Raw genomic sequence first — 24,820 nt, 5'->3', positions numbered from 1 at the left:
GTACGTTGGACTCCTCACAATTCAGAGATGCACTTATAGCAAGACATGGCTCCTTAGAGTCTAATCCAAAGCTCACATGGCAATGGAAAAGCTCCCAGCAACTTCACTGGGTTTATGCCCTATACAAACGTGTCTGTCTTCTTCTATCAGAAATAATCAGGTATTTAGCAGTGAGCACCTTTTCCCTTTCAAATACTGCTAAATTGTATGAAATGACATAAGTAGGCCCCTACTGTTGTGCTAATCTTGCCGTTTTCAGTGGTCATGCTGTCCCTGTGGTGCAAGTGTGCAAATGGCTTGGCTGCTCCCCAAGATTCCAGATACCGGGTCATGCGGACAGAAGCTCTCATTTTGGCTCCATCAAGAGTATGTCGAGGTCTAATGTGATGCTGAGGGCTTCGCTTCTCTCCCTGATTGACAGAGAATAAAAAGTGATATCAGCCTTGGTGTTCGTTACCTTTTGAAGCAGTAATGCATCATCTGGTACCACATATCTGCATGCTTAGGAACTTAAAAATGGAGAGATGCTAAGAACCTGAAATTCTTAATGATATTGCTGGGAAATATCAGAGACTTATTTCTGAAGAGCGGGAAAGATTTGCAATGCAAACATTATGTATTTGTAGGCATCAGTAATAGCTCTGATCAATATCTTATGGTAGTAAATTATTCAATAAAGAGATTAGTGGTCCTGCTCAAAAATAACTCTGACTGGCCACAAAATAAAAGTACTACTAACCTTAGGATTGATTACAAAGTAAGTCTTAACATTATGCTCTTTCAGATATGGGTCCCTCACATCTCCATCCCCATCTTCCACTTTGTAAGCTCCATTCAAATGTGCCAGGGTGACTGAGGTGATGTGAACACGGCTGAAATTATATTTCAAAAGAATGACAGAATCACAAATACCAATCAAAAGCATAATTTGAACCTGATCAACCTTTTTTACTAGCTTTTGTATATACTTTTTATATTCTACTCACTTCATTTACAGTCCCTCTAATCTCATTTTTAGAAGTTCTAACGGGCATAAATCTAAAGGTTTCCATCCACAAAATCTACTCCTTAAATCGCAGGAAATACTGAGTGCCTGGGTTTTTTTTTTTTCTCCTAAAGACCACCAAGAATTAGTTCAGGTTTCTCCATGCGGGCTGATGGCTGAAGACATGGTACCTATGCATTTCTCCATGATACAAAAATCCACGTTAAGGTGGTTAAGGTTAACAGCAAAGCCTCTTACCCTGGGACTCCTCCAGCTTCCATGTGATTTGCCAGAGTAACATCATGGGACCACACATCGTACTGCCACTTCTGTAGCCCAATAACGCCACAAAGCACATTCCCAGAGTGCACTCCTACACGCATATTAATATCAACTCCAGTTGCGTCTCTCACTTTCCTGTAGTTGAGAGGAAAACCTGTGTTAATATACATAATAGAGCCTTTGTTTTCTTTTAATTTACCAGTCAAATTAGCATTAGAAAATGTTTATTTCCTTTCAGCACTGCCTCCGTTCTTTTTATGCTAGGATTATTTTTATGTATTACCTTTCCTATTATCTATATTTGTAACTATTTGTAGTTAATATTAATTTTCATGTCTATATGTGAAGTCCCTTCTTTTATACTCATCTGAAATTATGTGGGAGGGCTGAACTAAGTAGTGGAAATGTTCAGTCTCATGGTAGAACCTAGGGACTATTTTGGGTCTACTGGCAGCTTTTGGAGATCTGGAACTACTGTTATGTGCCATTCTACCTGAAGACCCTAGTATCTCCGTTGGAGACCTTCTCATATCTGTCATATCTGAGAGAAAGGATGAAAAATGCAGCACCTCAGGATATTTTACAGGCTGGTGGCTCATACCCTTTTTGGGGATATGGGCTCAGTGCCATTCAGGCTGTGGAGAACATAGCAGCCTTCCACATGCTCGGTGAAGGCTGTACCCACTAGATGGCTATACAAAGAATGAGAGGCCACGCTCACTGTCCAGACCACATCTAAACCTTGACCTTTCCAGTGACTTTAGACAGAGCTGAAGTATCTGTTCACCCCAACCCAAATCTCAGAAGAGCCCTACACAAAAAATAGACATCAACTTTTCCAGAAGAAGCTCTTCTGAATCACAGGTGCGTGACTAAAGTCAAACAACCAGAACATTTTCAGACATATGTCATATGGGTACCTAAGTACATATGTAAAGAGTTATAAAATTAATTCAGATGCCTACAGGCTTATACCGTTCTAAGAAATGGGAAGATCGTAACTTAAGTGGACTTGTGTATTTAAGCCCCAGCTCATGTGGACCAAAGCTTAACCAGTAATAAGGAACATGTACATACATTTATCTTGGAAGAATTCAGAGCGTTGATGGAAGGAACAACTATAGAGTAAGAAACTCAAATGGCTCCTGTATATGAGTCAGGATCATAGTTCTAGCAACATCTTCAGTCTCAATGATGAGAATCATGAGCTCTGTACCTTCTGAATTACAGAATTAAACTGGCCTGTTTCTCTTCTTTTTTTTGAAAGGGAACATGGAACTTAACAGGCTTAATTTGATATGGTAAATCCTACATTTAAGCAGTAGTTCTCAAGTGTTCTTTTTCTGGGAAATGAAAATAACAGGAGCATGACTGAAAGTATTTTGTTAAACTGTGTTTTGAAGTTATTAAAAAGAAGAGAGGAGAAGTTTTTTAATTCCTTCAGTCCTATCAAGTGTTTATTGGTATCCTTTCACTTTGCCATTTTACACTGCTGTCATGTAGCTGACACACTTGAAAATGAACAGCTTGTAAATGATCTTTGCATGACAAACACCACTTTGCACAAGGAATATGACCCAAGCTTAACACTTTGGGGAAAAAAAAAAAAAAAAAGTGTTTTACAAAACTGGGCAAAGTGGAAGAGAAACATTTAACCTCTAGGAGTGCTTGTCGAAAGGCTGTCTGCCATATTTTGCAGAGCAAGCCATAAAGTCTGCTTTATAATAAGTTCTCAAGACTTAAGGAGGGGAGGAAGTAGACTATGTTCCAGAACTGAATCTTCTCTTCCATCTCACAAATTAAAGAAAACATAGAAGATTTTAAATTAGAAGTATTACTCTGGACCAAATTAGGGTTTACTACTTCTCTCCTGTGCTCCCTGAACAATTGTTATGATGATGCAGGCACTGAATGCGTCCAAGAATGCAGTCTATGACATCCCCATAGGACACTTGCCTTACCTACACAAGTATATCTGAAACTTCCCACTATTATTTCATTTTCTGCTCCTGCAGTCTCTCTGGTTTCCCTCAGCACACCACAGTCTGTGTGCCCATCCTGGCTGGGCAGTCAAAATACTCATCAAGACTGTATTTTTCCTATTGCAGCCTGAAATTTGAGTTGTGAGGATTTTATGTTTTTCACAGGCATGGTTAGCTTGCAGGTAGTGGTAGCAACTTTACTCCACACAAGCAAGAGTTCAGGTCGTTAGGAAAGCATCTACTCTGTTTACCTGAGCTTTATTCATTGGTAATTCTGGACTAATGTATCTAAGACTCACTTAGTCTTGTCTTACAGACTTTAACACATACAGTGAGCCTTGAGCATTTAACCCCCTGCAAATTGCCAGCTTTAAAAGCATAGTTCCCTTTTGGATCAGACCTGCAGGAATGAAATCATACCCCCCCAAAAATTATTTTATTTTGTATCTAGCTTTCAAATTAGTACAACCATCTCATCCAACAGTTTCTTTCACTTTCCTCTGAAATGGAACTCATTTCATACTACCAAATCAAAGACAGTATTTGAGAATGTGTGGCTGAGAAACATACAAATTCAGAGGTGACCAGACAGACAAGGGGGTGAAGTTTATGCTGAAGGAAATCAGCACATATATTCATACACAAACATATTTTGCCTTAACAGATAAACTCTAGCTTCAAGACACCCAGTTAAGGTGGTCAGCTCTCAACATCACAGGCAGCACTAGCATCTATGGCTTGATAAGGTCCTGGGCAAGCAGGCTGCAGACTATAAAAAACATTGGATTTGTTCCAACAAAGAGCAGAGAAGCAAAGCAATTAATCAATGGGACTACTAATATGTTTAAAGGGAAACAATCTGTAGCATAGTGAGGCTGAATTGCTCAAAATGGAGCTACACCTTATTAGGAAACAAGACTAAGGGTTTGTACTACAAATACCTGGCAATTTGGTAGAATTCCTCCTTTTTGCTTCAAAGAGAAATGGAACTGAACCCATACTCAAGTGGTAAAATCTATACAGAACTGTTAATCTAAATAGCAAACTGCTTTATTTCAGTAACTTAGGCACTGAGGGGTCAGTTTGCACCTCAGTGACTGAATATAACAAAAACTCATATCTGACAAAAAAGATATCTTACACAGAGTCAAACATATATTGAGTGACACACTTCCAACAGCAAGTGTATTACTACTTCTAGTTTTATAGGCCACAGAAGTATTTCAGGATATGCTTCCACACAAAGATGCAGCAGTCACACAACAAAATATGGAGTTGATTAATAATCAGTAATTTTTATTCACCTGCAGGCTGCAACCCTTGACATAATATTTTGAAAGCATGTGAAAACAGGGTACAGATGCCTCACTTCTTACAGAGATGTAAACAGGCTATGATAATCAGGCATCTGTCTACAGGAGCGTTGTGGATTCTGACTACAGTAATAAAGTCAGATCACAATGCGTTATACAACTAAAAGATAATTTTCTAGCCTATAAGGCTGCTCTTACCACAGAGGACCTTATCATCTGGCATTAACAATGAACATACTTGATAGTAGCTTGAGCAGAAAGTTATTTCAAAGAAAATTGGGAAGTTCTGAAGTGTGAGGAACTGACAGATTGCTCTCTGAGCTCAAGTAAAGCATTGCATTGTGATATGTAAAATTATACTTTCAGTTCTTCAGGAAGGGCAAAACTTATGGCTTGAGCTTAGCATTGTTTTTCCACCAGCCTGTAACATTCTATACTTTTTTCTCTTAAGTAAAAAAGCATCAGGTTGACCAGAAACTCTGTGCAAATGCTTTTAACTCACATTTATCACACAGCACGCAGATCTTTTGAAACGTAAACCAAAAAGCTCTCATTTTCACTGAAAGGCTGGGCAAAAAACCCCAATATTTTTAAGCCAACCAAGGTGGGGAGTCAGAACTTAGAGACACTCTTTTACCTACTGCTCTACTGAAGGGATGTTAGCTTTAGTTCCTAATTGTTTTAATTATAATAATGTTCTAGTATATCTAAATGAAAAAGAGAAAGCATCCAGTGAAAGCAACTGAGGAAACAAAGAATCTGTAGATTGTAATGCTTGGCAAGGAGAACTACCGCAAGTAACACTTAAAAAAATAGATCTCTTTGGACACAATGTAAGGTACAACTATATCTGGATGAAGAAAAAACATACTAGAAAATGCAGCACCTAATTCCTGTAGTGAGGTTAGTTTTACAAAAGATCCCTAAAGCGAGGAGATCAAAATCCTAGTTTCCACAGATACTACACCTTTTTCGTGAGTACCTTAAAAGGAAAAGAATCAAATCTGCATTAGTCAACCTACCCATACAGTAATTACCCCGGATCAAATCACAAGACCAGGTAACTGAAAGCCAAAATGCTCTTGTGACTACCATTACACACATAGGAGGGTAGTATTTAAGGATTAGAGGAATCACTTTGGTATGCCTGTTTAGTTAATCATTGAGACAACACTGTTCAACATAACCATCCATTTCATGATGAGGTGCGCACCACACATACACCTCACAAGGATGAGGTAATTTCTTACTTTGCTACCTGGACAGTGGTAAATGCGATTTGGGCAAAACCATCACAATTGGAACTGAAACTTACAAACGAGCATACCAAGTTTTAAAACCAAAGTCCAGTTCTTTAAAGAAAGAAATCACACAGGTGACTACCAAATATCCAGACCTCCACATGATATATATTTTTGCAAAGTGTAGCTGACCTAGATATACTGTAATTTTAGTCAAAGGAAACAGGAAACTTAGATTTTCTACAGAAAAGATATTTGTACCATTAATGATAACTGCTATAAGTAACCATTTACAGTATTTTAACTCCTAAAAGCTAAAAAGAACTTCAGGTATGAGTTACAGAAAATGAATTATCTGACTTTTGTTTAAAAAAAAAAAGAGGTGGAAGGTTTTTTAATTGTCCTTTCCTCACAAAATGTTTTTTAAATAAGCTAACAGAATCAGACCCTTGCTTAACAAACAAACTACAATAGTGAGCTGAAGTTTCTGGATAGGCAGGTTTAAGACCCTTCAGCATGATGTGCAGACATCCAAACTAGGTTTAAGTACCGTCGTACTGAAATGCGTCCAGCTTTGGTGGCAGAACTCATCCAGGGCAGGTAGCTTACAAGAGTTACTTCTACTCTGCACTGAAAGTTCAGATCCCAGTCAGGTGAAAAGATGAGGGGAAGTAAAGCTGCCCTTTCACAAGACTTCAAAGAAGTCCCATCGTCTTCAGAACTGCTACAGTTGCCTATAATCCATTCCCAATCTACTCTTCAGTGGTAAGCCAGAGGATTCCTCAAGTATGCCCGTAGCTGTATCCTCAGATGCCTTACAAGTGTTAACCCGTCAGATACAACCGTATTTCTTTTGCCTCTTTCACCATCATATCAAGCTTCCTGTTACTACTTGAGTTACTTGAAATAAGTTACAACTGCTATTTCAAAAGCAATCACATTAGGACTCTCAAATACCTTGTTCTGCTTTCTGTTTCAAAGACAGAACAAGCACAATGATTAGGGGAAAGAAATAAGGGACAAATACAGCAACCCACAAATCCAAAATACTGCTAAGCACAGAATTCTCAATAGTGTCTTAATGTGTTAACTGACAAAACTTTTTAGAAACTCCTCACCTAAAAAATTAATTACAGAAAAGTTGAAACTAAACCTAAACCTGGGGTCGAGTAAGACAGGCATATTTAATTGCTTCTTTAACAACGTGAGAAGTAGGTGTCTCAGCCCAGGAATCTGTAACCCATTAGAAATGTCTTTGGCAGACATGCTCAGTATCACTCCACGGGCTCAGAGCTTGAGGTATCTTAATTGTGAAGGGGCAACTGCTCTTGACCACCACTGAACTCCAAACTCAGGAGGAGCCAGGAGCTCTGGCCTCTCACAGAGCCGTTTGACTAACAGGCAGGTGGCAGCATCATGGCTCTGAAAAAAGCAAAGCTTCCAAGTCCTAAGTGATGTCTATTGGGATATTTACCATCTTGGAATCACAGAATAGTTGAGGTCAGAAGGGACATCTGGAGATTGTCTAGTCCAACTCCTCCTCAAAACAGGGCCAGCTACAGCAGGTTGCTTAGGGCCATACCAGTTGGATTTTGAGTATCTCCAAGGCTGGAAACTCCACAACCTCCCTGGGCAACCTGTGCCAGTGCTCAGTCACCCTCACAGTGAAAAAAGTGTTTCCTGAGGATGTCCAGAGGGACCCTCCTGCATTTCAGTTTGTGCCCATCATCTCTTGTCCTGTCACTGGGCACCACCAAAGTGGCTGGCTCCATTCTCTTTGCACTCTCCCTTCAGGTACTTAAATGCATTGATGAGATTTTTCTCCCTCAGCTTTCTCTTCTCCAGGTTGAACAGTCCCAGATCTCTCAGCCTTTCCTCATATGAGCAATGCTCCAGGCCCTTAATCATCTTTATGGTGTAGTGACGAGATAGCCTGGCACAACCCAACATCTTAAAACATTTCTTTGCTAAGGCTGAGATCAAGATTACCATGCTGGACCTTGTAGTGAAACACAGCAACTACTGCAGGTCTGAATGTTTCAACCAGCAGCACAGCAACAGATAGAACAGCAACAACCTTTTTATTATGGAATATTTAACAAAAAGTTCAGCACTTACTTAATGGCTTCACACATGTCCAGTCCCATTTTCACACAATTCTTGGCATGATTTTGAAGAGATATAGGTAGCCCAGAAACACAGTAATAGCAGTCACCTAGGATTTTAATTCTCATACATTCATTTTCCTGGAGGAAAAAGCAAGGTGAGATGGTCACTTTCAATTTGAATTACATAAATGAAGGGTTACTGTTACAAAGACTGACTTAAATGATATTAACAAAATCATTCTACTTAAGCTTGTTTCAGTAGAGAAGGATTTGGCTTGCTAAAAAAGAAGTGCTGTCAGTTTTGTAGGGATGATTCCTCCATCTGTTATGGTCCTTAATGGGCAAAACCAGAAAGCAAGTTCACTGCAAACCATTACCCGCAGTGTGGTTCACAGTGTAAAGAACTGAGTCAAAGTATCATGTACTCAATGTAAATAAAGTCTTTTTGTTTGAAATATGAAATCAAAAGACCACATTTACATCTTTGACAAAGTACTATGCAATACTTCCTGAAACTAGCAATCATAATCTTATTTCTATCTTTTGTACTCTAAGGCAATGCAAAGATATATATATATTTTTTTTAACCAATACTGGAGAATAGTTTTGGAACTAATAAAAAACACAGAAAATTTTTACCTGTTTTAGTGTTTCTGATTTTACCTTCACACACAGCATGAAGTTTGATGTGATTTTTATAAAAATGACACCTAAATAAACAGAAGAAAATCTTCTGACTGTATTTTAATCTTTTCTTGAGTAATCAAGAAGCTGTGGTCAGTAATTAAAAGTGCTTCGATCAATATTGTCTCTCTTGTCCTCCAGTCTCTTAAATGCTTTTTCAGAGATCAGAAAACTGACTGTATCAGTCTTCTATCTTGAGTTTCTCAATTCTTTTTATTGTAAAAAATCTATTTAAAAGAGTTGTTCATCTGCCATTAAGCTTTATCGGGCTCCATGAGCTGTCTCTATTGGTCCTATCAGAGAGAGCTATCTTGGGTTTCACAGATTGTCACACTGGCAGAAACACAGTGCTGCACTCAGACCAGAGCCAGATTTTTTCTTCACACGTTTCAAGTCTAACCTTCCTGCCAAAGCCTCAGGAATGCTGCCTGAAGGTAGAAGAGTCCCCAAGAAGAAAAAATATTTCAAAAATTACTTACTTATTCAAACTAACAATAGCAGCCCAGTAGGAACCCACCTTTGCAATCTGATCAAACTTGCCAAACAGCTCATTTAGCATGTGCACCAATTCCCCTGGCGAGCAGTCACTGGCCAGGCGAGTGAACCCCACGATATCAGCATACAAGATGCTACAACAGAAATGAACAGAAACTGGGTCACAGTTTCCTTCTGCAGAACTCAGATTTATCAATCAACAGCAAAACCTGGACTTCACAGAGCTATGCCTGTACCCAAAACAGCCACTATTAAATGTGGAGCAATAAGTAGAACTGTATTTATAGGTAAACCTACATTTACCTTTATAGGCATTACGTTTAGAGGTAATACATACCTATATTTACCTTTATAGGTATTACCTTCACAGGTATTACCTTTATAGGTATACCTATATTTATAGGTATTTATAGGCATTCTATACCTGTATTTGTTACAGTGTATTAAAAAAAAACAGAAATCTTTCTCCAACTCACAAATCGGCAATATAATAATACTGGCAATTATTTCAATAAAAATGTTTATTGTCAGAAATTGCTTAATAACTTTTTATCATTGTAGACATTTTCTGTCTAGAATTACCTGTCAGTGATATGCAGCATGGAAGTCTTTGTTCACTTGTTACTCAGACTATTAAATTCAAGCTTGACTGCTAAGATATTCAAGCCATACACTATGTTTCTATTCACCAAGAAAACTTGACCAATTCATAGAATCAGGCTAAGGAAAAAATATTTGTGCTCACAAGTGACAATGAACTTCCTCAAAGTCCTGCAATACTTGCTTTAGAAAAATAATTTCTAAGAATGTCATTCAAATTAACTTGTCTAATCAAAAAAACCCAGGCAAAACAACCTGTAAAGATGAAAGAATATTTGAAATACATGGTGAATTATTTTTCTAACGTCGACAAATTTATAATTAATAAATAATTAGATTTGTTAGCAGAATATTTTCTCTCAGATGCTGTGTAAAATACCTATGTGATACAGCTGCCTCTGTTTACATTATATAAAACCCGAGAAATTGCTCCAGTTAAAGAGAATTACAAATTTAGAATAACATAACTGACACGAATTACAATTTTGACTAGTATACATGAAAGCAGGATTTGGTACCTTAACCTGAAAAATTAAGACATTATAAAGAAAGTCTGTTAATGCGTGGCTTTTTCTAAACAACAAACTGGAACATGGAATTGTTAGCATTTGATCAAATTAATGGATACTAAACATTAAGTTGCTGAAAAACATATTAAACCAATTATTTTCTTAATTGCTCTCTTAACACTTTCTTTTCAAAATTTTTCTGAATGTTGCTGATACAGTTTATTATAGTACAATACCTTACATTGGTGTGCCTTTTGACATACAAATTGTGGAAGTTGTTGGTGTTTTCCATCTGACCTGCCTTGGGACCTTGTAACCGCTGAATAATCTCTGCCTTCATTTCCATGGCAATGTGAGCAGGCAGTAAAGAAAGTAGAAGACGCTCCTAAAATATAAAATGAAATGTCCACAACTTCTTTAACGAAATTGGCATGGAAGCAATACTGTGCAACACATACACTACTGTCAATACCCCAGAACATGTCAATGAGGCTTGCACTCAGGCATTTGCCTGGTATGGCCTCCAAAATTAATCAGTTCCTTGAAGAATGTGACAGAGATATACACATTTCCAAGTAATATCCAACTTCTTCAAGGTTTTGTGTGTATTAGAAAAAGCTTAAGCTAAACTTAATGTCTGAAGAAGCAATGTACAGTAATCTATTTGATATGTGAGTAGAATGCAGGAAATATGGATTAGCAAACAAAGCAAGAGCTGCAAGGACTGTTCAGAGGACTTCAGGGAAATGCAGTCCAGTTCAGGCAAGAGTAGGCTAAATCTTTTTTTTTTTAATGTATTTTAAGTGTTTAGTCATAGTTTTAGCAGTTGTTAGACTGAAAATGAAAAGATAAAATCAGGACACAGAACATATTGAAAATGTTGGACTTTTGCAGACTAGTTTGATACATACTCTCCCCTTACTTTAATAAGGCATTTGACAAACTGAAGTTTTTTTAAAGTATTAACCTAAAAGGAAATTGAGTATTTTTAAAAAAAAACTACATATTTTTCCTCATCTTTCGTTGGTATTATACTCATGGTCTTCTCCTGGTGAAGCTCTCTTACATCAGTACATTTTAATTTTGCCCATTTTACCTGTGACAGCTTTTCACTGAGTTCCTACTTCTCTGGGAAACTGGATCAACAAGGGAATAGCTAGAATGCAAAAAAAAAACCCCAACCTTCCTGCTTTGATCATACTCCACCTCAAAACTGAACAGGAATTTCCCATTTTCTCATAGGCAGAGCAGAGCAGCTAATTCTGGCTAAGCACAAAATCCAGAACCCTGGACCAGTGATGAGGGGGAAGGCAGCTGTAAAAGCCCATGACAGAGTCAGAGGAACAAACAGCTAGGCCATAAAAGATGACGACCTCAAAATGTGCATGGTTTGCAGGTGCTCCTCACAGGGATGTGTTCTCTTTGGTTCACAATATGCATTTTTGCAGAGTTTGCAGTTCTGTTCGTGAAGGTACCAGAAGAAGTGTAACCATTAATCCAATGCTCAGCCTGGGATAATTACTCCTGCTTAGGTCTAATGACCTTGAGTAGAGCATGGCAATAAGAGGGCTATAGACTCTCTGGTATTTGCAGCTACCTCGGCTATCTATCTCTGTCACATATAACGAAGACTTCCCATTCTTCATAGCATTTGTGTACCTGTGAGCATAGCATTAACTTACAGGAGGCCCTATGAAACTGATTCTGCACACACTTTGTAAAAAACCTCTATTTCAGTGAATCAAGATAGAATCTTGCTTTGTTGCTAAGTACTATTGAACTAATCACTTTTTTTTTCTTTTCACTTCAGTAAGATCTAAAAATAATTTTGATTCATGTATGTATGGACTGCTCTTTGTTTTGCATACTAAGGCATATCACATAAACAGTAAGACAAGTCATGAAGTAATGTTCAAGGTAAAGCATATCTGTCTCTAGCCTGACTAAAGGAGGCAAGAATAAAATAAAAAATGTACTGTTTTCCTACTGCTAGGATCTCAGATTTGACACATTGTAACTGAGAAGACTATATACAATTGACTTTTCATCAAAATGTTAATGCAGCTTTATTTCTTAAATGCAAGATTAATTTAGTAAGTTTAGGCATTTTAGCAAATAAACATCCAACAGGCTGATGTATTTTCATTTCTAATGTAGTCCACTGGTCCTTGGTGGAGGTATTTTGCTAACTTATAAAGAATGCCTGCAAAACCAGTGGATTTTCTCCATAACGAAAACTTACTTTTGCAAGTTGGTCTTTATCTAACAGAAAGTTGCTGTTTTGTGATGTACAGGATGGGTCAGGACTTGTTACTAATTATCATTAAATAGTTAACAAAGAGGTAAGTGCTCTTTGCTCCAATTTTACATTACTGTGCTCCTGTTGTACCATGGCTAGTAAATGCAAGCTAGTTCACTATCTTCCTACAACTGTTATGATTCCAGACAGGCAGTGAGGCAGACACTCAACATCCAGGTTACTGCTCATGTCTTTGAAACCCAGAGAGGCTGGCAAAAGGTCAAAGAGAAAAGCAACAGAAGTTTTCAAGAAAGCAATAGAAAAAGTTTTCATAGGAAGCAGCATGAAGTCAACTACAAGCTAAAGAATAGTAAGAGGAAAAGGAAAACAGAAAGCCCTCATTTTGTAGGGGACAGCAGGAGAGACGAGGTATTTCCCCTCCAAAAAGGAGGCCAGACCACTATTCCATTCTGCTCAAACGTCCTGGTGAAGCTGTTCACCACACCAGAACTTCCCTCCAAAGAATGTTTTCCTTCCACCATTTCCACTGTACAAAAGAGAAGGTTACAACCAGAGGTGGCTTTAGAGAACTGCAATTGGTGAAGCACACTGCAAAATATCCTGCCATGCCCAGATCCACCCAAACGCTGCAGCCGACCTCTCCATCATGCAGGCTGCGAGCGCTCACATTTCAATCCTGAAGTTACCACTTGTGTGATAATGTGTTATCAAGTCATATATTACATTTCATGCAGATTGTTAATTTTGGTTTCTTTCACAAAAAGACAATTGTGAAAGAAGCTGAATCTCAACTATTTATGAAGACAGTGGCTGGGCTGGTCAGCTAGCCAAATACAAAATGGTTACAAATACAGTGTTCCCTCTCTTTCTGCTAAAAGATCCTAAGGAAAGCAAAGCATTCAGTAACACCTCTTCCTTCACGTTTTGTCATCTCTGGTGGCTAAAAAGAGCATAGTTGAAGGATTAAAACCAATTACTAACCAGATTGTAGTGCCTGATGTTGTGCACTGAAATTTCTGCAGACTGGAACAGTGTGAGGAACAGAACAAATCAAGACTGCTGCTAATGATGGCTTTTTATTTGATAATACATTCTGTACTATTCTCCCCAAATGACAGAAAATCTGCACATCAAAACCTAGGTGAACCAACATACAAGACCCTGACTTTAAGACAAAACACTTGCCTATTTGTAGTAGACAGAGAAGCCACTGTAAAGAAAAAAAGCCAAAGTTTTCATAAGAAAAAGCCAAAGTAATTCTGAAAGCAGGTCAAGATGCAGCATTTAAAAGTCTTCAGACTAAAAGTAACAGTACTTGCTTCTGGTAAAAAAGAAACTGCTGTGCTATGGCAATAATGAAAATCCCCTCACAAATGTCTTTCCCTGAAATATTACCAACATGACCTTACAGCCAGTACACGTGATTTATGCACACAAGACTATTTCCACACTGCCCATGTTCTCTGGGGCTATGCTTTTCCCTCAGCACTCAAATCACTGGTAGCTGAGACCTTTAAGTCCTAGGGATAAAAGACAGAGCGCACAATCCATACTGAATACACCATTATAGCATCTTTCAGTACTGTAGGGTTAAGTACTCCTTTCTTCTCTGAACAAGTCCATCTGGATCCCAGTAGATGGCTAGCAAGTAGTCATCCTTCCTGGATTCTCTAACTGAGGATTTTCAGTGGTATCTGTCAAACTGTTACTTGAGTTCCTGTTCTCTCAGACTCTCACATCCAAGTTGATTTCTTTGTCAGGATTTTCCCTGAATTATACAGATGACTTTAGCAGTCATTCCCAGTTACTCATCACTCCCCTAAAGCTTGATAAACTCTAGATGTTTTTTTAGCTAGAGTGAGTTAGCATATCTCAGTTAAGATCATAGCACTGTGTTTGTTTTTGCAAGGTGGCAATTGCATTTGCAGTATCTTTCACAATGGAGGTCATGCTGTTGTTACGCAGTAAGCAAGCAAAATATCCTCAAATGCTCAGTACAGTACATTTTCTTAAGTGCGTATTTCACAGATCAAATTCTTGTTGGCCTGAGGCAATAATGCTTTATTTCTTTGCTCATTCCTGTTTTGTTATGTAAACTACCAATTCTGATTCACTCATTTGTACAAGATTACATGACTATCAACTCTTTACCGAAGCATAAAAAATTCTAAGAATTTATAGATTTAAAGGCCAAATATTCTTCCATCTAGCCTGATCTCTTGAATAATATAGACAAGGGAATGTCATCATGGGGAAACAAAGGTATTCTGATAGGGCTCACTACATTAAAATTAGCTTAGCACCTTACTCTCAATGGAGAGAAACTGTCCTTCAAGGCAATTCACAGAATCTAATACTGAATTCCTGTAGGGGTCAAGTCTCTCTCTCTCTCTCTCTCTTTCTCCCTCCCCCTCTCCCCCCCCCCCCCCCCCCCCCCCCCCATCTATGGAGGGAACTGCAGGTCCAAATTTTGGTCTTATTGGAAGAAATGTCCATCTTCATTGCTGAGCTGCTGATGTTGAAAAAGTCTGCAGAAAAACTACATATATGTAGATCAGTGAAGGATTATAGGGACATTTTTGTCCCTCTAATCCCATATAGAGGTATTTTCGTCCCTTACGATGTCATTTAGGGCACTGAATATTGAATTCTACTTTTATGTGGGTTGGGTTTTGTTTTCAGATTCCTGTGGCCTATGTCTAATCATCTATTTAGCAAGTTTGACAAACCAGGTCAATAAGTCAGCAGTAAGAGCTGTAGAAGCAATTAGCCTATACGTGCATCCAGCTTCACAACAAAGTTTACAAATAAACATGGATAAAATAAAATTTTCAGCTGCCCTTGAAATGTATCAAGAACTAACCTACAAGAAAGGAATCTTGTGATTCCTGATCACACAATGATGAATCAGCCATGTGGCTGACAGAGATGGTGATCAACAGGGTAGTTGTTTGCCAAATTATGGTACTGTTTACCCAGACCTCATGCACATTCTCTTAAATACACCAACTAGGATAAACAGCTGTAAATTGTTTTTATTTAAAGCTAACTTGGACTCCTAACTGGGAGGGGAAATGGTTTTTAAAAATTAGGCGCTATTATCCTCTTAAATTTAGCCTATGTTAGTAACCTCCATCAACCTTATTACTTGTACTGAGACCAATTAATTGCCTTTCACTCATACACACCAAGAAAGGTATTCAATCTTGATTACAGAGACATCAAGAGATGGAGAATTCATTAAGTCCTTAGCTGTTTGTTGTAGTGGTTAATCAGCTGAACTGTTAAAAACTGTTAAAAATGTGTTCTGTATTTCTTACTTTGAAGTCTTGGGCCTGTTATATCTTTCTCAGCTCAAGATTAATGTCTACACTCTTTTTCCCTGTAAAGTTAAACACTGATCAGATAACTTAATTTTCTTTTTCATCAGGTAAACAGACTTAGCTTCATAGATGTCCAGTTCCTAAGTATTTTCTACACTCTCTTCTCTAAACCCTCAACAACATTCAAACTTTTTTGAAAGTTCATCTGACACAAATCCTAACATTGTGCTCCAGTAAACAAAGACATACACACACATACCCTCCTGCCTTATTCCCCTCAGTATGTCCATGACTTACGCTGAGCAACTTTCTGCTGTAACACCTCTGGAGTTCCCTGTCTGCTATGTCTCCAAAATATTTTTCAAAGTTGCAGCTTTCCAATTTTCTAGCTATGACCCATACTCTTTGCTTTTAGAATTTTGACTTTCCAGACAGTTATTATAAACTGTATTGATGAATAGAGTTTATAAAGTATTCCATATTACGGTATAAACTAGCAGACCAATATTTGCCTTTTCTGCAAAAATGATCGTCTGTGATTGTCTTCACATATCTCCTAGATCATTAATAAAAAATACGTAATAGCATAAAGGATGAGAACTGGTTCTTGCAGAACACGACATACATGCCAATTCATTGAACATCTTCACTGATGACTTCCAGCTCCCCCACTCAAAATCCATTAGACTGTGCTCTTTTGATGGGCAGCAGTGTCAATAATTTTAATCAGGATGCCCAGCATCATTGCATCAAACACCTTACTGAAATCTACTGCTTTGGAAAAGTTACTTAGCCCAAACCTGTTCCCATTAAAAACTGAAAAACATTTTCATATGACTTGATTTCCTACAAAGTTGTTGAGTATATCACTCTATTTGCTTCCAAATATAAAACCATCATAGCAGCATCTTTTATTTCACACTGATTGTTTATACTCTTCCTATCCAGTGGCAGCCCCTTCCTTTGTTTGGCTTTTTTCCTGGAGTACTTCCAAAACGCTGTCATCGGCCTTGACAAAAACAGGCAAGAATTCCTCCTGACATCTAGAAGTCTCCTACATATCACAACTTTTGTCACATTGGACCATTTTTCACGAATCTAATTGCTGCTTTTGCTTTCGCTCGTGGCTAGTACAGGCTTTACGCCACAGCTGACGTCTTTTCTGATGACAGAATTACAAACTCTCTCACCTGTTCAGTATCTTTCTCCCTGTGGAAAACGAGTTTTTTCAAATCCCCAAGCACAGCACCGTAAGACTGCTCATCTTCGTGACCCTGCAGGTGAAATTTCAAGGGTGGCAATGCTGGGAGCCAGTACCGAAACCAGAAAACCGACACACACGAGCCGAGCGAGAGCACCATCCCCTCCGTCCTCGCTACTTCACCCGCCGCGGGACGCGAACTCCCTCGTGACGGCGCTTTGCAGAAGACAAGCCGCGGGCGTCCGGGGCCTGCTCCGGTCAGAAAGGGAGCCCCGAGTCCGGGGGCTGCCGGTGGGGCAGGGCCCAGCCCCACGGCCAGGCGAGTGGGGCAGGCCCGCGGCGGCCGCCAAGGGCCCAGGTCGCCAGCCCGGACCGTGGCGAGCAGACGCGTCCAGCCGGGCGCCGGCGCCGGACCAGGGCTGGGGTGAGGCCCCGGCAGGCCCGGGCAGCCAGTCGCCGGCCGGGCGCGGGGCCAGGCGCAGGCGTGGCGGCGGTGGTTTCGGGAGGCGGCAGCCGAGGCCGGGCCCAGCGGCAGGGCCGCGGCTGGAGAGCGGCTCCCAGCGGAGGGGCCGGACGGGACGGGCGGCCGCCGCGCCGCCCGGCAGCCTCTGCCCAGGGCAGGGGGGCTGCCCTCCCCGCGCTGGGCCCGAGCGCCAGCCGAGCCCCTTCAAACCATTGTGTAATGGCAAAACCCACCTGTGGCGCGACTCGCTCACTTAGCAAGAACGGCACCACCCACCCAGGCTTTCGATGGGAATACACGCGCTGGTTTTCAGGCTACACGCGCACCGCTCCGCGCCCTCAGGACGCCCAGCTCGTGTGCTGCTGAGTAACTCTGCCAACGTGCGGGCGACGTCTAGCCGGTCACCTTCACCTCCAAGCGACACTAAAGCTACCTGAAAGCACTGCTTCGCTGCAATGGTTTCAGCGTATGGGCCAGAAAGCTCATTCACATGCACAGGCTCACCGCGCGTTTGGCAAACACAAATTCCTTCAAGGAACTTAGGGGATGCTTAATGTTTATGCATAGACTACAGTTTGCATATGCAGGCTGTCTATGACTAATTTTGAAAATGATGTTCACTGCACCTTCAGAATACGGGCCTATCTTGCGGCTGTGCAAGCGACGAGTCACCCAACAGCGAAACAATAGAGTAAAAACAGAACATAACGATATACAAAGCCAGAGCTGCTTAATTAATCGACACAATTTCAAGGTTTGTTTCCGTCCGATCCTGTTAACTCTTGCTTTAAGTTTTATATAGCTCAAGATCACTGCTGAACAGACAAAAGCAGCATTTTGCAAAGAATCTGATGAGATTAACATGGTTATTACTATATCAGCCTTTAATAACGGTGAAATATTACAATGCTGGCATTTGCTCAATGCAATTCTTTTAAACAGTAAACCCTTTAACTCCAGTACATCTCATTTCCCATTTTGACGAGACGAGTTTTACATTATTTTTTTCACTAGAAATGAACAAAGCTGTACGCAGCGCTCTCTCCACGTCTTTTCCTTCTTCCTGACCATCCACGGGACATGTCAGGGAAGATATTTGAGAGTACCACTTGAAAAGCATCTGTGCAGCCCTTTCCCCAAAGGCAGAGGTTTCCTGTTCAGCTGCCCAGTTGAGAGTCAAACCCTGTAGCTGAAAGCATCAAATCCAAAGCAAAACCAAAAGCATTTCTAAGGCACTGCACTGCACATGAAGTTAGAGGATCATGTCTGAAGCACATTCACAGCATAGCTCCTCCATGCTCTTCTAGTTAGCATGAAACTGGTTGTTTTTACCTCAGACTTTGCCTGCTGATGTTTTATCCATCTGCTTACAGAATACCAACTAAGCATGCAAGAATGGGTTTCTTCCTGTGTTTCACCAGTAATTTTCCAGTATTTTCTCAGATACCATACAGATACCAGACATCTGCGTGATCAAATGTTAGTCACCACACAGAAGGATCAAAACCAAGATCAGTCACCCAACTACGCCTGTCAGGAGCTCATAAACCTTCAAAAGTGGGTCAGAGACAGAGCAGTCAGAAGCAGAGCCAGACAGCAAAAAAAGTGAATCAAAACTCTCAATCTCTGCATTAGATTAGTCAAGAGTAGAGGTAGATAACCATCGGTTTGGCCCATACGACAGCCTGTTTAAATGGAGGGAGAACTTTATTCAAGCAGAAGCTAATTCAATGAATTTATTTCATCCATATATAAATGAAAAGTGAACCTACAGTAAGGATCCTACTTCTTGTGAAATAGTGATGATAAATTTTAATGACGCAAGCTGTAGGTTTTAACACCTTTTTTCTGAGCAGCAGTAAGCGTCACCGTTCATTCAACAGCTCACTTCCTAGCCTTGAAGACAGAGGAAGCTGACTCACCCTAGGTAGAAATGAAAGAACAGGCAGATGTCTGGAGGGTATACACTGTTACTGCATTCATAAAGCAGACCTTTTGTTTCCTTACAATGGTCTAAATAAAGGGAACAAGAATGCTTTGCATTATATCTGTCTCTCAGGAATGAAAGTTTCTCTTCTGCTTATTCACTGAATATGTATCTTGTAGAAATCTCCCAATTGCTCTTTAAGGATTACATCCAGTAGCTACTAAATATACAAAGCTTTAAATGAAAAACTTTGCTCCCACTGGAAAATAAAAAAGAAAAACAGAGTTTTGAAAACCAATTCTCTTTATTTTGAGGAACCTGATCAGGAAAAAAAAGAACAACTTACTCATGGCAGGTACATGCTAAACTATTCATGAACACTTATAAGCCTAACTGCAAAACAAAATTTAGCATAAATCATAGCAAGAGTTAAAGCTTTCAGAATTACCTTGGTTTTATTTTCTAAAACACCTAAACAATATTTTCCATGCTACTGTGTACAATTTCCAAAGTGTTTTCTATGGTAGATTCCAGAGGTATTTAGGCATATAAGGATGCAGACAGAAACTCAGGCTTAATCCACAGAAAGAATGGGATGGTAAATACCAGACTTTCAAGTGCCTTGTCACCTAGGGAAAGCTGATCCTAAGAGGACAGGCACTAAGACTGTGTTTGCAATGCACAGAGAAAATCAGAATCCTAAAAATGCAACTGAGAAAAATTAGAGCTGAAAGGGGAGGCCACCAAAGTAGGAAATGCCCAGAAAAGGGTGTTGCTTATGATTCTGTACTCAGAGCCAGCAGGTGCTTAGCTCAGGGCTGCAAGGAGGCACCTTTATTTGCTTGGGACTCTATTGTGGGTGAAACAGTCTAGAGTTGGGTAATTTTAATTGAATTAATTTGTTGCAAACAAAAACAAACCTCTTGTTGCTGACTGCAGTTTTGGAAAAAAAGGAAGAAAATAAACACTGAGACAAACACTTACACAACCATCTATCCTCTGTACTTCCCGGTCCCAATTTTCCTTATTTTTACTGTGGATTATACTCAGTCCATCAAGATTCCAGTGACGAGGTGACAGGCGGTGTAGGAAGTTGAGGTGGTATCTGTGATGGTTTCTTTCTGCCACTGTGTGCTTAACCACTTCTGCTGCTACCTGCTTAACAGTTTCTGCTGCCCTTTTCCTCAGCGCCCCTGCTCCAGCCTGGGCCATTGATGGGCTGCAGTGCCCTCAGGCGTGTCCCTGCTCCAGCATGGGTTGTTTGTGGGCCACAGCCCCTCAGGGGTGTAGGCACCCTCTTTTGATGCAGGGTGTCCTCTACACGCAACAGCTTCTCTCCAGCCTCCAGCAGCTGCCTGTTTCTTCCTGAACTGTGTTTGGGCAGGGGCACTGTGGGCCTCTGATTAGATAACATTTTGGTGCTCAGTGGGTAAGTTTGTGTACACAAAGCGGCTTTTTCCATAGTTGTTTTCATGCGCCCCATGGTAGGCTGGCGGCAGCTTTGACCAGCACGTGGCGATTCACCCCCCCTTCACAGCTCACCACCGCAGCCCCCTGCAACCTGCAGGCACTGAGACAGGCTGAGCACAGAGCCATAGCTACCAGTGCTGCAGAGACGGGCTGTCAGCTCCAGAAGTGTTCGTGTTTTCACAGGAGATCCAGGGCTTAGACAATGCGCTCCGTGAGCGACCCACGTTCAAAACAGTCCTCTGCCAAAAGAGACCTCCTCTCTCTTCCCATCCCCAAGGAAAAATTCTTATCAGTGAGTATAAGGTTATTTTGGAGGCAGCGCCCTAGCAGTCTTTCCAGGTGAAGCTAATCCGCTCCAAAATGAAACTATTTAAAAATCACTGAAGCCTGTACTAGATTTCCTGTCTCCGCAGCGCTCCGGGTGAATTCCCCAATCCCCCGGTGTCTACACAAGGGCTGCCGTGCTCCTTCTTTCTCTCTCACAGGATATACAATCCAGTGGAGACATTTGGCGAATGTCCTTCCACACAGGGAGAGCTGGGTCGCAGTTTGTGCTCTTGTGGGATTAGGTCCAGGCTCACAGCTATCTAAAAGCCTCACATGTTGAGGGGTTCTAAATGGGTCTAATTCTTACCAATTCCATGTTTTATGTCTATTGTTTTGGAATCCCTGTTTATATACTGATGCCAGCGCATTTGTACACATGAATAGGAATTAAATATACTGTAAAAACAAATACCAAAGCTGCAGCTGATTGATTTTGGTAGTGTTATTTCTAATGGCAAATATGCCATGGACGAATTAAATCTACTTTTTGATTACTGCACCTAACTAACTTCCAAGCTTTTGAGAAATTTGGAAATAGCTTGTGACTTCTTTACCCAAAATCCTTTTTGATAATTTCCAGCATACATCATCAATATACTCCATGCCTTTATTTAACTTGATGAATTTTGAAACTCCACATTTTAAACATGGATTAACAGATCTATCCATCAGAAAAACATGCTGACAATGAGGATTGTGTTGCTGTTCAACAAGATAAAATTAAAGGAAACCAGAAGGTAATTTTGAAGACACACCCTTTTCTGAGTATATATAATAACTGATAAAGTTTTACCATGTAATTCACAAGATCATAATTTAATATTTAGCACTGGAAACTCAGCAATACGGGCACATAATACCAACTATTTAGCATACAGGAACCATAATTCCTGGAAAGGGAGGCAGAACTTACAATTTACATCTTTAGAGTAACAGGATGCTTGTTTTCATATTTGGCTCCTGTTCCAGTCCTCTTGGTGAAATTTTTTTACTGCTTAAAAACTCCTTCTGCACGGTATTAGCAAAGGTTACAGAATATGTACTTCTTTTTCACGCTAGCATTGCTGTTCCCACCATTTACACTATATAATGTTGAAGAAAATGGAAAAAGAAAAGAAAAATATTTCTGTGTCTTTTCAGCCATTTGTAGTAAGAAATGCTATAAAATATACTTTTTTATTTTTATTAGCACACTATCATTATTGCTAAGACAAAGGGAGCCAATTTCCTTTTCAGTCCTGATTTGGTAAAGCCTCCAAGGCACACCTTAAAATGGTTGTCCTCCTCATGACAGCCTCATAGCTGTATTCAGCAGCACTTGCACTGCCACATCCAGCGCAGTTTAGCAACATGCAAATGCTAAGTCCTGCCAAGAATCCACAGAACATGTGCTAAAAACACTGTCGTGTTCTGATGAATCAGGGCCTTCCTACAGAAAAGTGCCCTATATATATTCAGTTTGGGTCGTTACAGAACTTGCTTGTTAGCAGTTTGCAATCTCAGTATGAGAAAATAATTGGTTTTTTCCAAGGGGTGTGACTGGAAGGGAAGAAAGGAAAACCAAATGTTATTCTCCAAATGCTGCACTCTGAGTCAAGTGCATCCATCTAAACGAGAGCCACTGGGAGGTGCAGCAGAAGGAACCTTCCAGAAGACAGGATAGAGCAAGCAGGGAGAGAGCATGAAGAAGAGGGATATTACTCTGCTGCAGTGCAACTGACTTCTGCAGAGTAGACTGTCAACCAAGCATGAAGGTGACAGAAAGATTTCCTAGAGACCCAGAAGGGACATGCTGAGGTTGCTTCAAAGCTGGAAGCCACTGGAAGCTGTTGAACTAGAAGGGCTTTCTGGAAAGCTGGAGGACACTCTGCCCTGCATGGACTCAATGAGAGAGTTATTTTCAAGTCTTGGTATTTCCTCCATTTCATCAGCAATTCTGAGTTTTCCTTGGTTGAAGAGTTAACTTCAATTCTAAATAAGTTAACTGTGCTGTAAAGAAAACCCAATTTTTTTGAGACTGGCAGCTATTCCACCCAAGGACCTATATGAGTCATGCTCTGTCATACCAAGTGTGGTTTAAAGTTTGAATAAACTCTCCCAGTGATCCAGCAGCGTTAAGCCTTTGCAGCTATGCCTACTCCTGTATGGACTGCAGCCCATGCAATGAGCGAGCAAATTCTATAAATTATTTGGGGGCAAAAGGTTTTTTCATATTTGGGCAAGTTAAGAGAAACTTTCGTTGCAGAAGCTCATCCCCTAGCTCATAACAACTGCTGTTCAAAGAATGACACTGCACATACACAAGGCAACTCTGATTTAATGCTTGACAGATAGAAGTCTGAATATTAGCTGCCTCATGTGGTATCAGTTCCTCTGCTACTCTCCCGTATCCTTTTCCATGTGTAGTCTCCAAAGAAGCCTGGTGCTTTGGTCTGAGACTGTATGCTGAAATACTGACAGCTGTTTCAGTGAAACCAGTCCATCTTTCTTTGGCAAACCTACAGCTCTTCCAGCAGGGCAAAATTCATTGAATTCAAGACAGTAATAGCAACCCAGACCAGTCACCTCACATCTACCCACACAACTTCTTCAAAGTTTGTTTTTCTCCCAACACTAAGGGGAAGGTGACATTTTGATAACAACTTCCTCTGCTGGTTTCAGCTCACTTTCCTCATCTATAGGTTCACACTTGTGCTCTTCAGATGCTTGTTTCTAGTACCTAACAGCAGCACATTGAAAGGATGACTCCCCGATGTACATTTTCCATTCAAGTGGTACAGAAATCCAACAGCATATGCAATACGGTATTTTCATGTTTCTGCTTCCAGTGCAGAGGAAGGGAGTAAACAGAAAGGAACAAAATATGGCCCAGGAAGAACTGGAAGACCAGCAATAAATCATGTTTATTCAGTGTGATATAGGAGACAGAAAGGAAAAATGGCTGTGCCAGCTGGCCAAATTTAAAATACCTTCAGTTACCTAAATCTGATGGGTTTGCTTTTTTTTAAAATGGTCAACAAGAAGGTGTGGGGCTACACCAAAAGCTGTGGCCCAAGCTACACTGCAAGATGCAGCAGTAAACATAGTTCTTATTTTCAAACACTAGCCAGAAACATTTTTATGAAGAAGCAAGGAAAATGCCTGCTGTTAATTTTACAGTAACAATTGGCCCTACCCTCAATATCCATGTTATTTCATAAACAGATACATCCGCCTGCAGTAAAGCGAGGAAAAAACCAGCAAACCTGCACCTTATGAATTCCAGTAAAATTACTCTTTCAGTATTCTTTTCATCTTCCTAGGACTTCACCTTGCGATAAATGCTGTAATGAGTCTTCCATAAACGTGGCAAACTCCTTTCTCCCACAATGAATGCAGAAGCATAAAAAAAATTATTTACTAGATTTGCTATGGGGAATCACATGACATAGTTCCGGAATCTGAACTTACTCTGAAAAAGATCAATCAGTTCATTTCTGTACAGTTAAAAAAACTACCTCATGCTTCTTTCTAGTTTTTGTTAAACTTACAGTAACATTTCTCTTTTGAATGTTAATTTAATTTGGCAAAAAGAAAAAAAACCATTTTTTTTATTTTTCAAATTTTTCAGTATACCCTTTCATCCAAGCAAAATTTCAGATGCCCCTGCA

The 24,820-nt window shown here is 40.1% G+C and overlaps 1 protein-coding gene across 2 annotated transcripts in view; it reads right to left on the bottom strand.

Annotated features, from left to right (window-relative positions):
• The window catches only part of ADCY2 (adenylate cyclase 2), a 216,699-nt gene that overhangs the window by 68,054 nt on the left and 123,825 nt on the right, over positions 1-24,820 (bottom strand). For both annotated transcript variants that reach the window (XM_030041979.2, XM_030041980.2), the window contains 6 exons: positions 10,436-10,584; positions 9,113-9,224; positions 7,922-8,049; positions 1,244-1,402; positions 740-872; positions 234-410 (listed from right to left, as the gene is read on the bottom strand). In XM_030041979.2, coding sequence (XP_029897839.1) covers positions 234-410; positions 740-872; positions 1,244-1,402; positions 7,922-8,049; positions 9,113-9,224; positions 10,436-10,584 — 858 coding nt within the window. The remainder of the gene's footprint in view (positions 1-233; positions 411-739; positions 873-1,243; positions 1,403-7,921; positions 8,050-9,112; positions 9,225-10,435; positions 10,585-24,820) is intronic.

Source organism: Aquila chrysaetos, chromosome 18, assembly GCF_900496995.4.
Source record: "Aquila chrysaetos chrysaetos chromosome 18, bAquChr1.4, whole genome shotgun sequence".
In the NCBI taxonomy this organism is placed as follows: domain Eukaryota; kingdom Metazoa; phylum Chordata; class Aves; order Accipitriformes; family Accipitridae; genus Aquila; species Aquila chrysaetos.
This window is presented reverse-complemented; position numbering and strand designations above follow the sequence as displayed.